General features: G+C 27.6%; 2 protein-coding genes across 2 annotated transcripts in view; both read right to left on the bottom strand.

The window, feature by feature from the left end:
- LOC136083960 (TNF receptor-associated factor family protein DDB_G0290883-like) overlaps positions 1–20,507 on the bottom strand; it is a 135,887-nt gene that overhangs the window by 48,002 nt on the left and 67,378 nt on the right. The window contains exons 2-3 of the mRNA XM_065803918.1: positions 4,771–4,845; positions 4,486–4,563 (exon numbers count right to left, since the gene is read on the bottom strand). Coding sequence (XP_065659990.1) covers positions 4,486–4,563; positions 4,771–4,791 — 99 coding nt within the window. The 5' untranslated portion in view covers positions 4,792–4,845. The remainder of the gene's footprint in view (positions 1–4,485; positions 4,564–4,770; positions 4,846–20,507) is intronic.
- LOC136083959 (uncharacterized) lies at positions 10,892–13,484 on the bottom strand. The gene is made up of 2 exons (XM_065803917.1): positions 13,183–13,484; positions 10,892–12,731 (listed from the first exon to the last, which is right to left on the bottom strand). The coding sequence occupies exon 2, from the start codon at positions 12,729–12,731 to the stop codon at positions 11,019–11,021; it is 1,713 nt and encodes a 570-aa protein (XP_065659989.1). The 5' UTR covers positions 13,183–13,484; the 3' UTR covers positions 10,892–11,018.

The raw sequence follows: 20,507 nt of genomic DNA, 5'->3' as shown, positions 1-20,507 counted from the left end.
ATCCGGATAACGTAATTCAAATCCTAAAATATATATTTTATAATGACAAAATATTATCGTGATAAACCTTCAAAATAGCGAACTTTGTTTCACAACTTTTCTAAATTAATGATAACTGTGATTTTAGAGCAATATGCATTGCATGTGGAAATCAGATAAGCAGGGTAATAAATCTGGTCAGAAGTCATTTTGCACAACTCCACCGCATAATCACGCAAAAAAAATTTCATTGTAATTTGTATGAAGAGAAAGAAATATTAATACTGAATCTTCTTCAGTTGCACAAAGAAGTCCAAAACGCATTAAAATCTGATCAAGTCTCCTTTTTAAAAGCTGTTCATGGAAATGATGTTTTCTTTAATCACTCGATTATAGAAAAAAATAATGACTAAAGTTTTAAATTATTAGAAACACGAAAAGAAGTTTCCACTGCTAAAAGAGTTAACACTTAATTTACTAACACCACATGCATCCTCTGTATTTTTGGAAGATTGTTTTCATCCTTTATGAGAAAAAGCAATCAAGGCTAAATATGTTAGTTTCTCAACATTGAGGTAAAAAAATATAAATGAGTGATAAACTGATGTATTTATTGCGCATATATAATTTTAGTAGTACTTTAATAATAATCATAGGGGAGTGACCTAAAACAGGCCCCTTTTTAAAAAAAGATAGAATCAACTAGCTGTAACCAACCAAAAACAACATAAAAATTTTCCGGATATTTGACCTATCTACAACTTAACATCAGAAAATTAAAGGTTTAACTATGCCTTATTTTAAGAAACAACCGTTGAACACAGAAATGCTAGGAGCCCATTTTCTGTGGAAGTAGCCTATAATCGGCCCCGTAATTTAATTTCTGAATAAAACCTGATTATTAACCGAAAATTGACTATAACTGATTTGTTGATGATACATAATCTTCTGTTCATTATCTACATTGAAAATTGACACTCTGAATAGAGAAAAATTGACAATAATTTTAACTATAGTCAAACTAAAAAAAACTCAATAGCTCAATAAAAGCTCAATAAAACTTTAAAAGTTGTACTATTAAACATTCATTTTGCCAAAAATTAACAATAAAAAAACTATTTTTTAGATGGTTCACTTAAATTTTTATTGTCAGCCGAACAATATTCTAAAGCCAAATTTGTAATAATCTATGTCCAAGTAAGAGATTTGATAGGGGCCTATCTCACCTTTGGGGCCCGTTGTGGCCCACTTTGCCTTAATAATAACAATGTTATAAAGAAACCATTAACATTAGATTATTTAAAAATAAAACATTTCTAGGTTTCTTTCAATTTTCAAATGATATTAACATGAAATATCCGGTACATAAAAAACCGGATGAAGTTATTATCCAGCCGAAAAACGGATGCAGAATAAAATATACCCGAGACAGCCCTAATTATTATATAAACAACCTAATAATTCTAATATTACGTTAAGGAATCACACAATACGGATCGAAATAAGGATCAAGCTCAAATGAACTTGAATACATTATCAATTTAGAAAATAACTTTTTTAAATTTATTTTTAAATAAATGAAAATTCCAACTTCGAGAAAAATTAAAATTTTTTAAAACTATTAGGTTCCGAAGAAAAGCTCCGTGATATGTTGTAAGAGATCTTCCAAAATTTATATGCAAATTATGTTTATGAACAAGATCGTAATTTCTTAGGTCAAATTTTATTTGGTTTCATTGCGTATAAGTTTGAAAAGGATATAGGCATACAATTTATTTTACAGTGTACATAAAGCAAAAGATATTAAAAATATTTAGTAGATATATATTAAGAACATTCATTTCCAATAAAAGAGGTCTGGGATAAGTTTAACGGTCTTTAAAGTTTATTAATGGTGCTAGATGCTTCTGTTGGTCTAATTTTTTTATTTTTAGTACTACCTCGTGCAATATCTGCATAGCTTACATTACGTTGAATAAGCGAGTAAAAAAAGTTGAATTAATGCATGTCTATTTAGAAAAATTCTTACTTGTTACAATACTTCAATATTTTTTAAAACTTTGTGGCATAAAGTATCGATATGACTTTTACTTTTAAGATTTTCACCAATGAAAACACCAAGGAAATGTATAACTTTTGATTGCTTTATTATTACTACATTATACTGCCCGATTTTTAAATCACCAATACATTTGGCTAGGATGCTTCTAACGAAATAAATATTATTAAACGCTATAAAAATAAAGGACTTTTTTCCACATTTTGTTTGTGTCATCATCACCATTTATTTGTGTAAAGCAGCACGTGATATATTCAGATGCTTTTATTTCAAATTCTTATGGTCTTGATTTATATTTTTTCAAAACTCATTTATACCAAAAGAACTATAAGGATATTAAGTTTTAAAATAAAAGAATGTTTTCCAGACTTTTTATGAATTTTTTATGAAATGTATTTTCATTTCCAGACTTGATATGAAGAATGTATTTTCAAATGCGGTATAGTATATAATGCGTATGAAGAATGTATTTTCAAATGCGGTGAGATTATTGACTTTTTTCGCTACACAATGATGGCTCATATGTTTGGACAAACTATTGTTGCCTAATTTATATATGCATAAATAATATATTAGATAAAGTTGAAAGTCAAAATATAGGTAAATAAAAACATAAATAGTTTACAATGCCCAAAGAAAACAATTAAGAACAGACATTTCTTTGATTAGAAAACAATCGCCGAACGTGCATTGGATCTCTCGATTTGCAAAAAACCATAATTTTCTATGTCCGTGCTGAAAAAATAGAAAATAATTCCTTTATTAGTTCTAAAATCTACTGCGTTTAGTTTATTGCACACTGGTGGTATCTTTATCAACATCAGCTTTTTTTAAAATATTATTGAGGATGAGAAAATTAAACCTAGTGAGTAAAAACATAATCACTGATAGTCGACTTCATTCTTTTGCAAATGCAAAAAAACTTACAAAGGCATCAATAACCGAAAGATTTTGAGTATTGCTTCAAGCCACTGTTATGCTTAACGTAAGCTAATTCACTGAATTGAATACATCTTTAGAGATTGATAATAACAAATTTGCTAGGGAGAGGTATCGAACCATGGAAGAGCTTAAACTTGAGAGTTCGAAAATTAATAATAATTATATATCAAGTCTTTCCTTTAAAGGACAACGTGACAAAATATTTTCAACAGGAAAGAAGGTTGATAAATACTATCAAAGAGCATTTGTAGAGGAATTATGATAAATCAATTTCTGAAAAAATGTCTACCCTTTGCTGAAGCCTTTGCCCGTAGGTTAAAACCACGTTTTTGTTTTGTGGTGATAAAACTGTGATAAAACTGTCATAGAACTGATAAAACTGTTTTAAATAATGGAGTTTACAGTTATCTCGAACCGAAGATTAGCAAAAAGCAGTAGAATGGGCAGTATGTCAACTACATTTTAACGATTTTTTTCTCCACTATCTATTCAAGAACTTCAATAGTTCCACTTCATGACGTACTTTCTACACTGGTTATGAAAAGAAACTGAACTCAAACCACTGCGCCAAGGCCGCACATAATGATGTTATTTAATAAATTGATGTTTATTATCACAAAACAAATATTTTGAGACAAAGTATAATTGCTAGCATACGGAGACCAAGCAGTAATAAATGGTAGTGAGCTGTATGAATAATTGCAGATAAAATGTTGTATCTGCCAACAGTAATAAAAAACGCCTCGTTACTGAGACTTTCTTTTTGTTGTTGAAATAAAACAAACCTGGTTTAAAATTTTGTGGTTGTCAAAATAAAAAATCACCAATAAAAAGTCTTAACAGAAATTTTTCAGACCTGAACTGCAAAATCTATTACCGCCAGACATCAAGCTGAAATAAAAAGTCGGAAATTTTTCAATTTGTTTTTGTTGTATAAAAAATAAAATGGATATAAAGAAAACTGTGTACTGTGTATTTTCTAAATGTTTGTTTTCATGTGTGTATTTTCTAAATAATAAGCTTAACATAATAATATAATATTTATTGACGATATTTTAATGTCTCTAGTTATCGAATCGTATTAAAACTTACTAAATCAAAATGGAAGTTATAAGTGAAGGTTATTGATTTTTTTAGTGATAGACCATGTCCATGTATATAATATCCAAGTATTTTTGCTTTGAAAAGCAATCTTTTTTGATAGTTAATTTTTTTAAGCAAGGAAGCGCTGTTTGTGTTCACTTTGTCTTTGACCTGCTAATCCTTTAGAAAAAGTGAAATTTTTTTTCATTTTTAATGAAAAACTTCACTTATTGAACACTTTGATTTTTTTAAGAAATGTTGTGGTTATGGATCAATATATATAGATAATATATAACTGATTGATATACTTATGATATATGATGATATATACCTGATTTCTCGATTGTTATTATTTAGGAATTTTATACAATTTTAATTTTCAAATTATAAAAACTTTAAATTTTCAAAACTTATTTTCTTACCTTAAACTTGCATCCAATATTTAAATATTGACATGGAATAATTGTATTAGCGCAACTATCAGTAATATGAGAAGACATCTATTAAAAGTTTCAAAGATAAAGTTTTTACCCAAGTAAATTAAATGTTCAGTAAACACATGACGTTTAAAAGACGTGTTAAAGACGTGTTAAACATGTCTAGAAGTAAAAAGACGTTGTTTAGACGTTTTTAACGAGTCAAGTGTTCACTTCGGTAAAAAAAGGACACTTTGAATATAAAACAGCTATTTCAATTTTAAATCAAACCTCTTTACGCATAATTTTCATGCCACATTGATTTACACAACAAAGAGGTAAACATTCGCAATTTTCTTCATGAATCTAAACATAAATTCACGAGAAAATTTAATTTTTACTTTGATTTTATTAAAATTGACATTTCTTTTAGCACATTCATCAGTAAACATTATCTTCATCATTACCATCATCATTGTCATCATTATCATAAGGGCCGTCCCGAAGAGACGCGTCGGAGGTGTCTCACCCCCCTTCCTTTCTCAACGAAAATTTTATTTAAAAATTAGTAGGAAAATTTGGACATTGGAGTAGGAAAATAATAGCCATCAAGGATCTTTTTTTTTTGCTAATATCTTAGTTAGCAAATCTTTTTTCTAAGCCTTAAATGGCAAAGAACAGACACGTCAACCCCTTCCCCTACCCCTTATCAAGAACTCTTTGGGAAGGCCCTATTCTATTCTACTATTACCATCTCTAATTACCATCAAATTCTTGAGGTTTTATTACTTATAGCATATATTATTTTATTAGGGGTGTTCTGAAACAAAATATTTGAGAATCGTAAAAACTAAATAAATATAAAACATATTTTACATTTAAAATCACATTTAAACCTTATCTTTTAAAATATGTATTTATGTTTATTGTATATTTTTTATTATTATTATTTGTTGTTAATATTGGTGGTGTTTTTTCTATTGTCAAATATATTTGTAATTACTTATATAACGCCCTTTCAATAAAAACTGAAAACTAAATTTCTTTTATTAAAATAATAAAGCCATTTACTATTTTTATTTAACACTCAAAAAAACTTTTTCCTACGTCTACCGCCTAACGTTTTTTAAGCATATTAACCAACTTTAAAAGTCTAATATGTCTAAACACACCTTGTTATTATTATTATTTTTTTAATACATAACGCAATACTTTTAATTCTCAAGATTTTTTTGCTTTTTGCATGCAATTTTTTATTGCGATATTGATATTCATTAAACATGCATTTGGTAAAATAAATTGAATTATGCGCAGAACATCGTACATAGCTATAGTAAGACGTCACTTGAAAAATGATATACTAGTATGGTCACCATATTTGAAAAAATATTTAGAAATACTCAAAAAGATTTAGCACCGCTGCACACGTTTATGGACATTAATACAGTTCGAGATTAAAATTATTTCATTTAACAACTCTCGAAATAAGACGCGTTAGAATCGATTTAACTGTAATCTTTACATTTTTCAAAGGAACAAATATTAATAAAAATTAAAAATTGCTAAGTTTCAAAAAAGCACTAGAGGTCATGCATTAATATCCCAAAAAACTTGTAAAAGTTGTCGTCAATGGCATAACTGTCTACTAAACCGCATTTGAAACGTTTAAAATTTTTTACAAAACGTTTGAAATCTCTCACAAAAAAAAATAATTTAATGGCAAACGTCATCAAAAGATAAATTTTAAATGTATGATAGTTTGTAAATAGTTCAGTGCTAATAAAGTGGGATTTAGTATTCTAACTCAATTGTTTGCTTAGTAACTTATGCAACAAATTAATAATAATATTAAAAATAACAACTACAGGTAACTTGCGAAAAGCATAAAAAACTTAAATCTTACCACCATATTTAACATTAAATATAACTTTATTTTTTTATTTGATATAGAATGTTTGAAAATTTTTTAAAATATATTTATCAAAAGAATTCTTTAGAATAAAAATAAATTCAGATAGGCCTTTTGTTTTTTATAATTTTTTTAAAAAGGACTTATTTTTATGTCTTCAATATAGATATATGTTCAGTTAAAAAAAATTTAGTTAATGTTTTACCCTTGCAGAGCGTAGGAAAAATGAATGCACTAAATATATATCAACTTATAGTTCTTTGTTTTGTGTTTTTATGTAAAATCGATTCTTCCCCAGTTTCTTTTCATAACTTGTATTTGACAAAAGTTAAAAAAAAAATGCATTTTATGCATTGTTACTATCGTTAAGCAGCCATATTTTCAAACAAATTAAAGCAAGTTTTCCATTGCTTTTTGAGGACCATTTTTATGGAACAAAATAGTTTTGAAAATTTTTCTCAAGTTTTTTTGAAAAATTTTATCTTTTACCAATATAAAAAGAAATTATTATCTTTATGTTAACCGTTCTCGACGACAAGACCTAACGGTCTTCTATGAGTCCCCGCTTCCTTTTATTTTTTATCGATCTATTATTGCAAATTTTTTATTTACTTATTCTGAAAACGTTATATTTTTTACCAAAATTTTGCTTAAAATGTAATAAAGCACCTCAAAAAAAAAAAAAAAAAATGACCAAAACTATTATTTTTTTTTTTTAGTTGTTTTAGTTTAAGTTTTTGTTTTAAATTTTTAATTTCTATCAAATTGCACAAAAATTTTAACGGAAGCACTATTTAAGTAAGATATAATTGTACAAAAAATATTAAAAGAATTATAAAGAGGCCGCAAATTTGCATTGGATGATAAAAATGAATTTCTTAAAGAAAAAAAATACTGAAAATTGTGATTAAAAACAAAAAGTTTACTAACTTTTAAATAGCAAACGCTTATCAAAAAGTATTATTTACAAGCGCATTGTTTTTTTACAAAATAATCCTAATAAATAATATATTGGCTTAACCGAGCGCGAATTGAAAAAACATTATTCCTTCCTGATGAACTAACTGACGAAGAAACAATTTGTTAAAAAATAAATAAAGAAGGAAAGTGTTTTTATTTATTGCTCTGTTTTTTAAGAAGATTGAGTTCTCAATCATCTTAAAAATGTTTGTAAAATACACAGCCATAATATATATATATATATATATATATATATATATATATATATATATATATATATATATATATATATATATATATATATATATATATATATATATATATATATATATATTATATATATATATATATATATATATATATATATATATATATATATATATATATATATATGTATATATGATGTATATCGGTATAGATATAGTAGATATTGATATAGATTTAGATATATATCTTTTTATTATTGCTGAATCTAATAATAGTGCTGTAAGTAGTGCTCCTTCGTGCGTGTTTGATATGGAACTCTTTGCAGCCATTGCAGGGTAAAGGCGCGAAAAGGTTGTAGGTTGTAGCACATTTATTTGAAAGCAAAAGTAATCAAAAGTGATCAGAAGGCTATTATCTATTTACCTGTGAATTACATAGCGGTAACATTTTCTTAACTTGATATATAGTTTTTGTTCCCGTTTTATAAAGTTATTTATTTCTTATAAAGTTTTCAAACTTTCGAGTGGTTACCTTGCAGAGTTTCTAAAAAAAGCGCCATGGTTCGTATCTTTCCAGTGGCGTCTTTTTTTTTTTAATATTTTTATTTTTATAAAATACGAAACAAAACACTTCTGATGTTTTTTTATATTATATACATTTATTACGGAAGAAAATATAATTAGGGCTATTTCGAATCAAAAATTAAAAAAATCTCCTGACTCTTTCGGTATCTAAGCAAAACATTTGAAATGCACAAATTGTAATAACCTTAACAAAATGGCTCATCAAATTTTTTAATTTAAATATTAATACTCTAATGAATATTATTATTATTAGTGCGCATAGTTACGCATAGTTTCGCCTATTATTCGTATTGTTGCTTACGGTTCTGTATTCTGTAAAATTCACTATTTCTTAATTTTTAATGCGCGGTTATATTTTCCATGGGTCTTTCGAGTAAGGTCAGCTAGCGAATTAGAACTGATGTACTTTTATTCTCAAGAAGAATTGATGTTGTTCATTGTTTAAAAAAAAAATTTAAATAATCGTTTGTTTGTTGTTGGTTGTTTTTATTTTCCTACTTTTTATAGCCTGTTTTCATTTTTTAGAAGAAGTTAGAAATAAAATGTCTGATAAAATAGTTTTTTTAGTACTATCTAAATATGAATACTGTAATTTATCTAATCTTCTAAATATGAATATTGTAATTTAATAGTGTTAGTGTCGTTTCACTTTGTTTTTTAATAAAAAACTTTCTAGGCTTTTCTAAAAGCGTTTCTTTACTCCACGCGGTCTTTCAAGCAAGGTCTTCCAGCCAATTAGAGCTGATAAATTTTTAGTTTCAAGTGGAATTAATGTTGTTCATTGTTTAAAAACTAAAATTTGTTTGTTGTTCGTTGTTTTTATTTTTCGCTTTTTTTTTTAGAAGAAGTTAAAACTAAAATGACTGGTAAAAAATTTTTTCTTTAGTACAATGTTTCTTTTTTAGTAAAGTGTTTCAGTTTTGTCTTCAGTCTTTGTAGATTATTTTAAGCAAGTATTGTTTCATTTTTTAGAGCAGTTAGAAGGAGCTGATGGCCTTTTTAGTAAGTATATAGTGTATAGTATTTTATTTATAGTTTATATTAGTAACATAGTTATATTAGTTTATTTATAGTTTATATTAATTTATATAGTATAGAGTAGTTTATTTATAGATTATAGATTAGAATTAATAAGAATAAAAATTTTTTTTAGACAGGCAAGCTGACAGCGACTTAAGTAAGTTTTATCATTTAGATTTTATTTGAGTACGAATGTAGCATTAGCAATTTTATTGTATATAATTTTATCTCAATTTTTATTTTTAGACAGACAGATAAAACTCAGTAAGGACTTAGATTTTGTAGATTTAAAAGCTTCTTTTAAATATTCTTTTAAATCATTGAATATGTTTTATATATTTTAATAAATTTTGTTATTTAGGTGTGGTAGCATCATCAGTTGGTGCAAATAGTAATGTCTTTTATTTTATTTTAAAAAGAATCAATAAATATTGTTTATTTAAACATAATCATCAGGATAAAATAGTTAAGATAGATAAAAAAGCTTTTTTATTTAATATTTTTTTATTTAGTTATAACTTCAGTTACACCAACCACAACAGGTAACTTAGTACATTTATTTTAATGTACTTGAATTACATTTGGTACTTAACTTTTCAAGCAATAAATATTGTTTATTTCAACATTATCGTCAAGATTATATAAATAAACTTTTTATTTGATAATTTATATAGTTGCTTCTGGATCAACTTCAAATAATGGTAACTCATTAATTCATATTTTATTATAGATAAATGTAGATAAAAAAATGTAAGTTGGAAATTTTTATAGATTTAAAAGCAGTAAGCTTTTTTCCAAAGGTTCTTTCTATTTTTGGATTAAATCCACTATCACTACATTTGTTCTATGTTTATATAATGTACTTTAATAATTTTTGTCATTTTGGGGTTTGTTACTTTTCTTTTTTTTATCTAATAAAAAAACAAGCAATAAATGTCATTTTCATTTAGCTTCATCGACCTCATTATCCGGTATCTGAATAATTTTCTTTTGGTAGTTTTTTCACATAGGTAAAACACTTTCAAAACATTATAATAGCGTCCTAATTTTATTAGATAGCAATGAAGTAATAAGTAAGTTTGATTTTATTATCTAGATTTTCTTTTTCACTTTTTTTTTTAAATTAAATTAAAAATGTTTTTTCTATTTTAGATCTGAAGCAACAGCTTGGTGAGCAACAATATATTGTATATATAAGTTATGTTAGTGTGTCAATGTTCCTAAAGAACAGAGCAACAAATTGGTAAAACACTTATATAATTTTTTCTTTCTTCTACACAGTGTTTCACCATCAGTAGGTTCATCAGAAAGAATTCTTCCTGATGAACCTACTAATGGTAAAACACTGTGTAGAAGTAAGAAAAAATTAGATAAGTGTTTATACTAATATATATATATATATATATATATATATATATATATATATATATATATATATATATATATATATATATATATATATATATATATATATATATATATATATATATAGGGGAGAGTTGCCTTAATTGGAACACTTTAGGAAAAAATATTTATTAACCAAAGATGGCTTAACTATGAAAACATTTATGAATTAAATAATATAGATATACAACCCTACTATGCTTTTATTAATGATTCGACTCTATTGATCCCACCCATATTGGATATAAACTTTGATTTTTCAAGGCACCATTTTGTTCCAATAAAGGCAACTGGTCTCCTTGAATGGAACATATATATTCTTTAATTAGCACAGTTCTAATATTTGAATAAATTACAGCTATAAAACTTATGGCTCAAAGGAAAAATTAATTGATTAGCTTTTTAATAAAAGATATTTAAAAGATATAATAACAAATAAAAATTACAACAAATATTTAATCCTTTTTTCGCAATTCATAAGTCTTTTTTTCTTGCAGCATCTGCACTTGGGATGGTAGTGGTGATATGTGGTGTGCTGTGGTGGCGATGGTGATTTTATTTGATGTGCTCAATTTCATTTGGTCCATGGTGATTGAGTCAAGTGCTACTTTGCTTTCCTGTGGTTTTTGCAATAGTTTGGCAGTTATTGGATTTAGTGTGAGCTTTTTTTTTGTAGATTTTTTAATTTGTTTGGAAGCTATTTGATTTAGTGGGTGCTTTTGATTTCTTGGTGTAATTTCTAGAGCACGTCTATATGGGGAGCTTGTAAGATCAGCCGCTTGAGTTGTTCGTGATCTTCTTTTTTTGTTTTTTACTTCAAGTGAAACCACTGGCAAAAGAGACAAAGTTGAAACTGAAACATGACATTTTAATTTTTTTTCACTTGATTTATCTGTAGATAGTTTTGTCATCCCATCTATACTTTCAGATGACTGAAGATTGTTTGAAGGACCAACATCAGTAAATGAAGAGGCTGTTAAATCAGAATCAGTGAATACATTTATGTCCAAAGGCCACAACCCACTAGCCTGAAATCCTTTCATAGCAATTCTCAATGATGCTGTCTGACTATATGCGTCACCAAATAATTCTGCAACTTGCCAAGTTGTTACTGGTTGTGATATATGTGACCGCATCCATTTTCGCATAGCTTCATCATAGTATGTACCAAGTGGTCCAAAGAACGCAACGTCTAATGGTTGCAGTCTGTGTGTAGTATGGGGAGGTAGTGATACCATACGCACTCCAGCATTTCGTGCTAGATATATCGCTGCCAAATTTTTTGAATGTGTAACATGACCATCAAGTATCAACAAAACTTTTGATTGTTTTAAAGGTTTAACAACTTTAATGAAATGATTGAGCCAATCTAAAAAACCTTCATTTGACATCCATCCTTTCTCTTGAGTACTAAATACAGTTTCTGGAGGTGCACCATTTGTTATTTCTGGCTTCATTCTTTTGCGTTTATATATTAACATTGATGGAACATAAAATCCTGCTGCAGATACACAAACTACAGCTGTTACTGAATTTCCTCGTTCACTACTAGTCATAATTCCAACTCGTTTTTTGCCCCTTGCACTAATAATTTTTATCTGACCATCTTGTACTGTTGATAAACTAGTTTCATCCATATTATAAAGTCTGTCTGGAGTTAACTTTTCTTCCATGTATAACTTTGATAGTAAATTAAAGAAAGATTGCACTCGCTCTTTATTAAAACCTTGTGCACGCGCAGTTGATGTTGATTCAGGCCCACGAAGCGATAGTTGTGGGTGCCTTTGCATAAATGCATAATACCACTTTTTTCCTGCCATTCGTGTTTGTTTGTTAAAATTATGTGTGATGTTGTTAGCTTCCGCAATATCAAATGCTAGACAACGAAGATCATCAATCCTTAATCCAAAGTACATCGATTCTAATAATAAACAGTGATCAGCTAGTTCTGTTTCAATTTCATTAGGTAAGGTAGTAAGTCGACCATGAAATTTCACATTTGCAACAGCAACTTTGTTTTTTTCATTTATATGCCTTGACAAAGTTGCTTTTGGAATACAAAATTCATAGGCGGCTTCATTTAAGCTGATTTCTCCTTGTTTTATTGCTTCAACAGCCTTTTTCAAGTTTTCTACTTTCCATTTTCCATATTTTCGTGGTGTTTGCATCTAAAATAAAAGCAAATTACTATGAAGATACATAAGGAGAGTTTTATAATCTTATTACAGGCTTATTTTTTCATACATTTATTTGTTATTCATATATGATTAAGTTAATTATATACTCATTATATAATCATTATTTTTCATCATTTTTGTTTAGTTAATCATTAACTATATAAATCAAAATCTATATAAACTATAAAAAGTTTGCAACTTTATATATTAACTTCTATATACAGTAAAAAACTTATGCTGGGTATATACTTTATGTTGTCTTACAAGTTTATCCGTTAAATAGAAATGTATAACTTTTGTAAAACTTTTACATTTTATTTTTTACTAAAAGATAAAATGATTTGTTAATTAAAGTATACGATGTTTACAATCAACTTTATATCCTTAAACTATGACTAGACTTTAGACTATGAAAAAAGTTTTGTGAAAAACCATTTCATACTTTAAAGCAAGACTAAATACCAATTCCAAAAAAGCAACAAATGTCTAACAATAATACTATGTCTATAAAAGAAATTCGCTTTAAAAAATATTATACAGTCGGACTAATGAAATTTTCTGATAATTCGGACGTCAAGTAGCGTGTTATGAGATGACATCGTTTCAATTACGGCAACTTTTGAAGTTCCATTCTGGGCAACATAGGACCATGGTGTTGTAGCAAAATATTTACATACAAGTAACAACTTACGATATAAGCTCTTAATATCACATAGACTTGAAACCCTTAAAATTTAAAATTTTAAAAATTTTATCATCAAACTCAATATCGTTAAGCTTCTGTAATCGTTTAAATGCAACGATAAAATTAGATCGCAAAAATTTTTTTCTTTAAAAAAAAGTAATTTTATTCACATACGTGCAGTTTTTAAGTTTAAATACTAGAAGTTTCAAAAAATAAAGAAAATTATTTTCTTTACAAGAAAAAATATTCATGAAAGTAGAATAAGTTCCAGTTTCTAAATAAAGCTAAGTGTTCCAATTAAGGAGCTGTTCCAATTTCGGCAACTCTCCCCTATGTATATATATATATATATATATATATATATATATATATATATATATATATATATATATATATATATATATATATATATATATATTGTTGATTAAGTTTCTTTTTTAATTTTTATTTTGTTTATTTTTTTTTTTTTTTAGTTCTACTTAAAATGCGAGTTGGTAATTTATGAATACTTTTCTTAATTTAGTTTGTAATTTATTATAAAATATTAATATTTTTATAAAGTCTTTTCAACTTTTTTTTTTAATTTTTCTTATGTAAGTTTACTTATGTTATGTACTTATATACATGCACTTATGTAAAAAAAATTTAAATGTTCATATATTTACAATTTTTTTCCATCTAGATGAATTGTCAAATGGCAAAGGTAAAATTTCATTTAAAATGTCTAATGTACGTGTTTTTATTTATCTTTTAGCAAGCAAGAGGAACATTTAAGTTTATGTTTTTTTTAGATAAAACACCAAACGGTAATTATAAGTTCTCAATTGCTATAATATTTGCTTGATTATAAGAAATACATTTTTTTAATTATAATTTTGCTCCATCATTTAAAATTAAAATTTTAAAATTCAGTTTAAAAAAATATATCAATTTTTATTTTTATTTTTAGAACTTACGTATAAAGATTATAAAGTGTTTCGGCAAAAGAAGCCCGGACCTTTGACCCATCGGTCATTTCAGAAGTGGGTTTAGTATGGGGGGGACTGACCACCCATCATTTAGATGGGGAGGCCAACACCCCTCATGCAGGGGTTGAAGGTCCGGCGAAGGTCGAAGGTCCGGCGGGATAATTAAAAACTTTCATGTCTGCAATTAAAAAAATGTTATTTGTAGACACGAAAGTTTTTGTGTATATATGTATATATAATTTTATTTTTTGTAAATAACTTTTGCTCTCCTACAGTGAGTGTAGGGTAGATTATGATGAGCATCTTAAGCGGAAATTGGAATATTTTCATATATAATTATGCTGGATCCAAAATTTTTCCGAATAATCAATTTTTAGGGATCTCTATTCATGATTCACTGATCTCTATTTATATGATAAAAAACACAGAGGTTTTAAAAAAGTAGCAAAAGTGCTCATATTACCTACACCACTTGGTAATATGAAAATTTTAAGTTAGGTCAAAAAAATAGCATTAATTAAACTAAACAAATACTAATCTGACAATTAGAACAAAATTTTATTTATCAAAAACGTTATCTAATTTTTGGCATAAACTCAAGTTTAAAAAAAAGAGAGCCTAATATCTCTTACTTCTGTTTTTTAAATATATTTTGCTTTGCATAATTTATGGACAATCCCTTACTGGTGTATATTTAATGTCTGTTTTCTAGCCTTTTTTAGTTATATGTATAGAGAAAACATGTCTGTTAATATTTACTGTAATGTGATCTTACAAACATCTTAAGCTATTTGTTAATGCTTTGCGTAATTGTTGTGATGTTACTGTTGTAATGTTTTGTGTTGATAGACAGCTTGGCTTACCTTCCCGTTGGTGTCTATCGTTAAAAATGATTACAGGTAATTTCACTAACTGCTTTTAATCATTCACTAAAAGCCAAGATAACATTTAATATTACTACAATACAATTTTTATACCTCATAATAATTTTTTTTATCTTTTGTGTTATTAATTATTTTCCTTTTTGAATGAGATTAGTTAAATGAGTTGGCTTTTGATTAAAAGATTTTGGTTTCAAAACTGAACACCATTGTCAAAATGCTCTGGGTTAAGTAGTTTTTAAAAATCCGGTTTCTATTTTGTTCTTTTTTATTTTTTACTAACTTACTTTTCTATAACTTCCTGCTAATATGGAATCACGTAAATTTTTAAATGTGTTTAATCATAGTCCCTATCGGTAATAACTATTTTTAATTATTTTAATATGGTTTTCTTTAAAATAGGCTATGCTTGGCTCCTCGGTCCTGTAGATGGCGGCTGATATAACTGATTTTGAAAAGTGAACTAAATGTTAATCAATTGTTTTCAATTGTCTTCAATTGTTTTTAAAGAAAAAATTGTTTTATGAAGGGTTTTTATTATATATATATATATATATATATATATATATATATATATATATATATATATATATATATATATATATATATATATATATATATATATATATATATATATATATATATATATATATATATATATATATATATGTATATAGATATATATATTTGTTACATATTTAATTACATATAATGTAATTAAATTTGTTTAAAAAAAAAGTAAACACAAGTTTAAATATACTTTATACAACTGTTTTATATGGTTTTAACATCTGTTTTATAATCTTTTCAGCTCATGCTGGGTGAATAAAAAAATCAACTCTTTTTACTCAGCGCTTTTAGACTAATTGCTCACCTTTATCTGAATACATTTATCGATTTTGCTCAAATTTGTATTCACGTAAAGCGTAACAATTACTTCAAAAATGTTGAGTAAAAGCAATCGCATTCTTGAATAAAAGAATTTCTTTTCATACAAGTTGACAAGTTATATTAATAAGTTATATTAATAGTCTGGTCGCTACATGTAAAAAGAAAAGGAAAACTAAACATTTTGAGTGGACATTTTAATTTTTATATAGACTTGTTCCTTGTAACTTAATAAGTTTAAAAATTTTTACGTGCCACTTGGAAACTGCTTATAACTTTAGTTGGAGACAAAAATAAATGCAACTTATTAAAAGGATTTCAAGTATAAATTATCCACCATGTTGTTTACAAATCGAATACCGCAAAGCATTGATTGAGTTTTCACAAATTATAAACAAGGGGTTGATAATATGTAAAATTAAATGTTTTAAATATAATTATTTAAGTATTATTTAATCAAAATTTCATAAACCTTTTTTAAAAACAAATTTTATTATAATTGTTTTTTAATATTGTATTAAAATAATGAAATAGTTGTAATTTAATGAAACTAAAAAAGAAAATTTGTTCCCGTTATTTGTTTACGTTAAAAAATGTTTACTTTTCAAAAACTGTTTACTAAAAAAACGTGTTTTATTTTTATTTATTTATTAATATTAAAGTAAATAATGGCGGGTAGCAAAAAAACACAGCATCTTAATCTAGTTCCTAGAAAAGAATTTAAAAACGCTTGCATACTTCATCAAGGAGAAGTTGCCCATAATAATAAAACTGCGGGGTTTTACTGAAAATGCGCTTGCGAAAGAGAAGAATGCTTGGTAAGTCACAAACTAAATGTCCAACTCAATTTATTTCTTTATATAAGCCTAAAACAATGGTACGGAAAAAACAATAAATAGCATGGATTTGATAATAATAATATTTTTTTTTAATATAGTCAAATTCGAAATGACTTTAAAATCATAAACATTCTACCTGATACGAGCCCAACAACTCTCTTGTTCCATCAAAGATGTTACGATAAGTATGTAAATATAAAAACATTAAAAATTCTACAACATCGGAAAAGGAGAGCAGAAAAAGTTAACGAGAATGTAGTCGTGAATAATGTATCCTCATCTAAGCGCAGAATCTCAGCTCGGAAAAGAGATAGATCAGGTAAATTAAAAAACCTTTGGGTGGGAATTGCAAAGCAAATAATATTACCCTCAGTTTTCACGTTTTTTATTGTTTTATATACTACTTCAAAGTTAAAATAATTCCCTTGTTTTAGGATAAAATTATTGCGGATGAAGAATGTTGCATTTGCTATTGCAAAAAGACTAATGAAGATAGGAACGGATATGAAACACGTACAAAATGCGTAACGGAAAGTGCAGTAAACGTGTTAAAAGAAAACGCTGAAAGTAAAGCTGACAACCCACGACTCATGGCTAGTATATCAGGCACAGAATGGCAACCTATAATTTTCTTAGAGTTATATTATCATCGGTTTTGTTACCTTAAATATACAAGACCCCAAAAAACTCCTTTTATTACAATAGAAAATGCAATTATGTGTTTGCTCTTCGACTATGTGAAAGAACACGTATTAGACAACTTAGAGATTATTCATACAAGTAAGCTATTTGAAGTTTACAAAGAAAAACTGCACAGATAGAACAAAGATTCCAGGTAGAAGGATTTACAGGATGCTGTAGTTGCAGAATTCGGCGGGTCTGTTCAGTTGTGGTCACCAAAATTCGGCTATTCTTTCTTATATAACGATACTATTGAGAAGGGAAAAATCATTGAAGTTTTTTTAAAAACAATTGAGAATCTAGAAAAAAAGAATAATCCAAAACCGATTGAACAGCTTATCGATCATGTCGCAAAAGAGATTCGCAGCGAGGTTTTGTCTATGAAAAAAACATACTTTAAATGGTCTCCTAATGAAGACGAATTACTAAGAGTTAAAACTGAAATTCCACCTCTTCTGCATCAACTTTTTGCAAAAATTCTATTTTGTGCTAGAATTAGTAAAAGTGGAATTGTCAAAATAAACTCTCTTTGTGAAGATGTTATTTATAGCGTAACAAACGGCCATCATCGATGCTCTAAACACATGTTATTAGGGTTAAGTACCAAACGAAAAACTGGATCAAAAGAGCTAGTGAAATGGCTAAGTAAATTAGGACATGGAATTTCTTATAAGAAGTAAATTATTTAGAAACATTTCTTGCACAAAATGCAATGCAAAATCAAATTTTTAAAAGTTTTTGTCCATCTGTTCTCCAGCCCTCAAAATTTGTGACCTTCGTTTGGGAGAACAACAACATTAATCCTGAAACTTTAAATGATACTTCTATGCAGGTCACAAATGGTATTGTCATTCAGTTACAAAATATTGGTCAAGTACACAAAAACGAGGTTAACGAAATAATTTCAAGAAAAAGAGAAAGATCTGCCTCTGTACGTAAAAAGAGTTGCCTCTGTACGTAATACATAATCGAGAAGAACCAGATCACCTACGTCAAACAAACGCGTTATCAAAAGACAGTAAGTTACTGGTAGTTTCAGAGAAGCTGGATTTCTTTTGGACCTTACTATATCATTTTTCTAGTGATATCCCAAGCTGGACTGGGTTTAACTACCTAATTACACCTAAAAGGATCTCAGAAGATATCCACACTATTAGCTATCTTTCTGCTATTAACTCATCGCCTCCAAACTTGAGCACAGTGCTTGAAGTTCTGCTCCAGTCCAAAGCTAAAGCCGAGAATCTTGGTCTCTCAGAAATATTATTATATAAGTAATAAAAATTATTACTTTGTTTTATTTATATACGTGGTATAAGTTATTTCTGTTTTTGTAGCGTATCTTATAAGATTATGTTATACATAAAGGTTTCAAGCGAGGAAGTTGTATCACTGCATACAACTCAAGAAGAGGCTGATACATAAGTATTCTTGTGCTCTAAACACGATGCATCTATTGGTTTCGAAACCGTTTGCATTCACACGGTTGACACAGATATTGCTATTTACGCTTTGTACTTCCAAAACCAACTTGAAATACACTTATTTGTGGATATTGGCGTTTCTTCTGAAAGGCGGACTCTTGATATAAATCTGATTGCCTCACAGTTAGGTACTGATTGTTGCAAAGCTCTTCCTGCTCTTCATGCATTTAGCGGGAGTGATTACACAAGTGCATTTAAGTACGGGATTGGCAAGTCAAAATTCTTCAAACTTATGAGACAATCTGAAGAGTACAAGTCAATTTTTTCCAAGGTTGGGGACTCCTTTACCTTTGATGCAACCCATTTCGACCAAATAGAAAAGTTTATATGCCAATTATATGGATTGAAATGCAGTGATACAAACGAAGGAAGATACCTCAAGTTTATTGCCAAGAAAGAAGCTCCGGAACCCCAAAAGCTTCCACCTACTAGGGATGCTCTAATGTGTCATTGCAAGAGAGTTTCGTATGTAACAGCAATTGTCAAACGATCACTAGAGGCAAATCCCAATATTCCAAAACCCAATGGATATGGATGGCGAGAAATTGGCGATCAACTTGAGGTTGAATGGATGCTCATTCCACCTGCTCCAGAAGACGTTTTGCAGTTAATTTCCTGTGCGTGTAAAAAGTCAAAATGTGAAACACTGGTTTGTCTTTGTCAATCGCATGGATTGACTTGTACGGATTTGTGCAACTGTTCGTCTTGTGAAAACACAAATGATTGGGACGACACTTTAACAGAATATTATTCGACTGATTCCAATGCAAGTTCAGGATTTTTTGAAACTGATTTAATATTTATTTATGATATATATATATATATATATATATATATATATATATATATATATATATATATATATATATATATATATACGCACACACACATACACGCATGCAAAAAACCGAAAATGTGTTAATCCTTGATGTAAATGAAGTCATCAATAAGGAACTTCGACCCTTGTAATATTTTTCCCTTTTAAAAATCTGTTCACGAAATTCTTTTTGGTTATTCTTTTTTTTATTCACGAAATTTGGAAAAATTATTAGCGTGATGTCATCAGTACCAAGTAAGGGCTCAAATTTGACCCTTTAATCACTTTTAGAATCGCTCGTAAGTTTTTCTCAAGTTTTTTTTATTTATTATAAGGTTTTCTCAAGAGGTTATCTAACGTTTGACGTAAATATGTATTTTTTAGTTTGATTTAAAAAAAAAAAATATCAGTATGACGTCATCAGTACCAAATAAGGGCCCAAATTTGACCCTTTAAGCACTTTCAGAAAAGCACGTAAAGTTTTTCTCATTCAAGATATCAACCTTAACCTATTTAACTAGTTTTTG

The sequence above is a fragment of the Hydra vulgaris genome, chromosome 08, assembly GCF_038396675.1.
Source record: "Hydra vulgaris chromosome 08, alternate assembly HydraT2T_AEP".
Classification (NCBI taxonomy): Eukaryota; Metazoa; Cnidaria; class Hydrozoa; order Anthoathecata; family Hydridae; genus Hydra; species Hydra vulgaris.
This window is presented reverse-complemented; position numbering and strand designations above follow the sequence as displayed.

Bases quoted from the DNA above. Each gene is read 5' to 3' on its own strand.
- LOC136083959 (XM_065803917.1), bottom strand. From the start codon at position 12,731: ATGCAAACACCACGAAAATATGGAAAATGGAAAGTAGAAAACTTGAAA.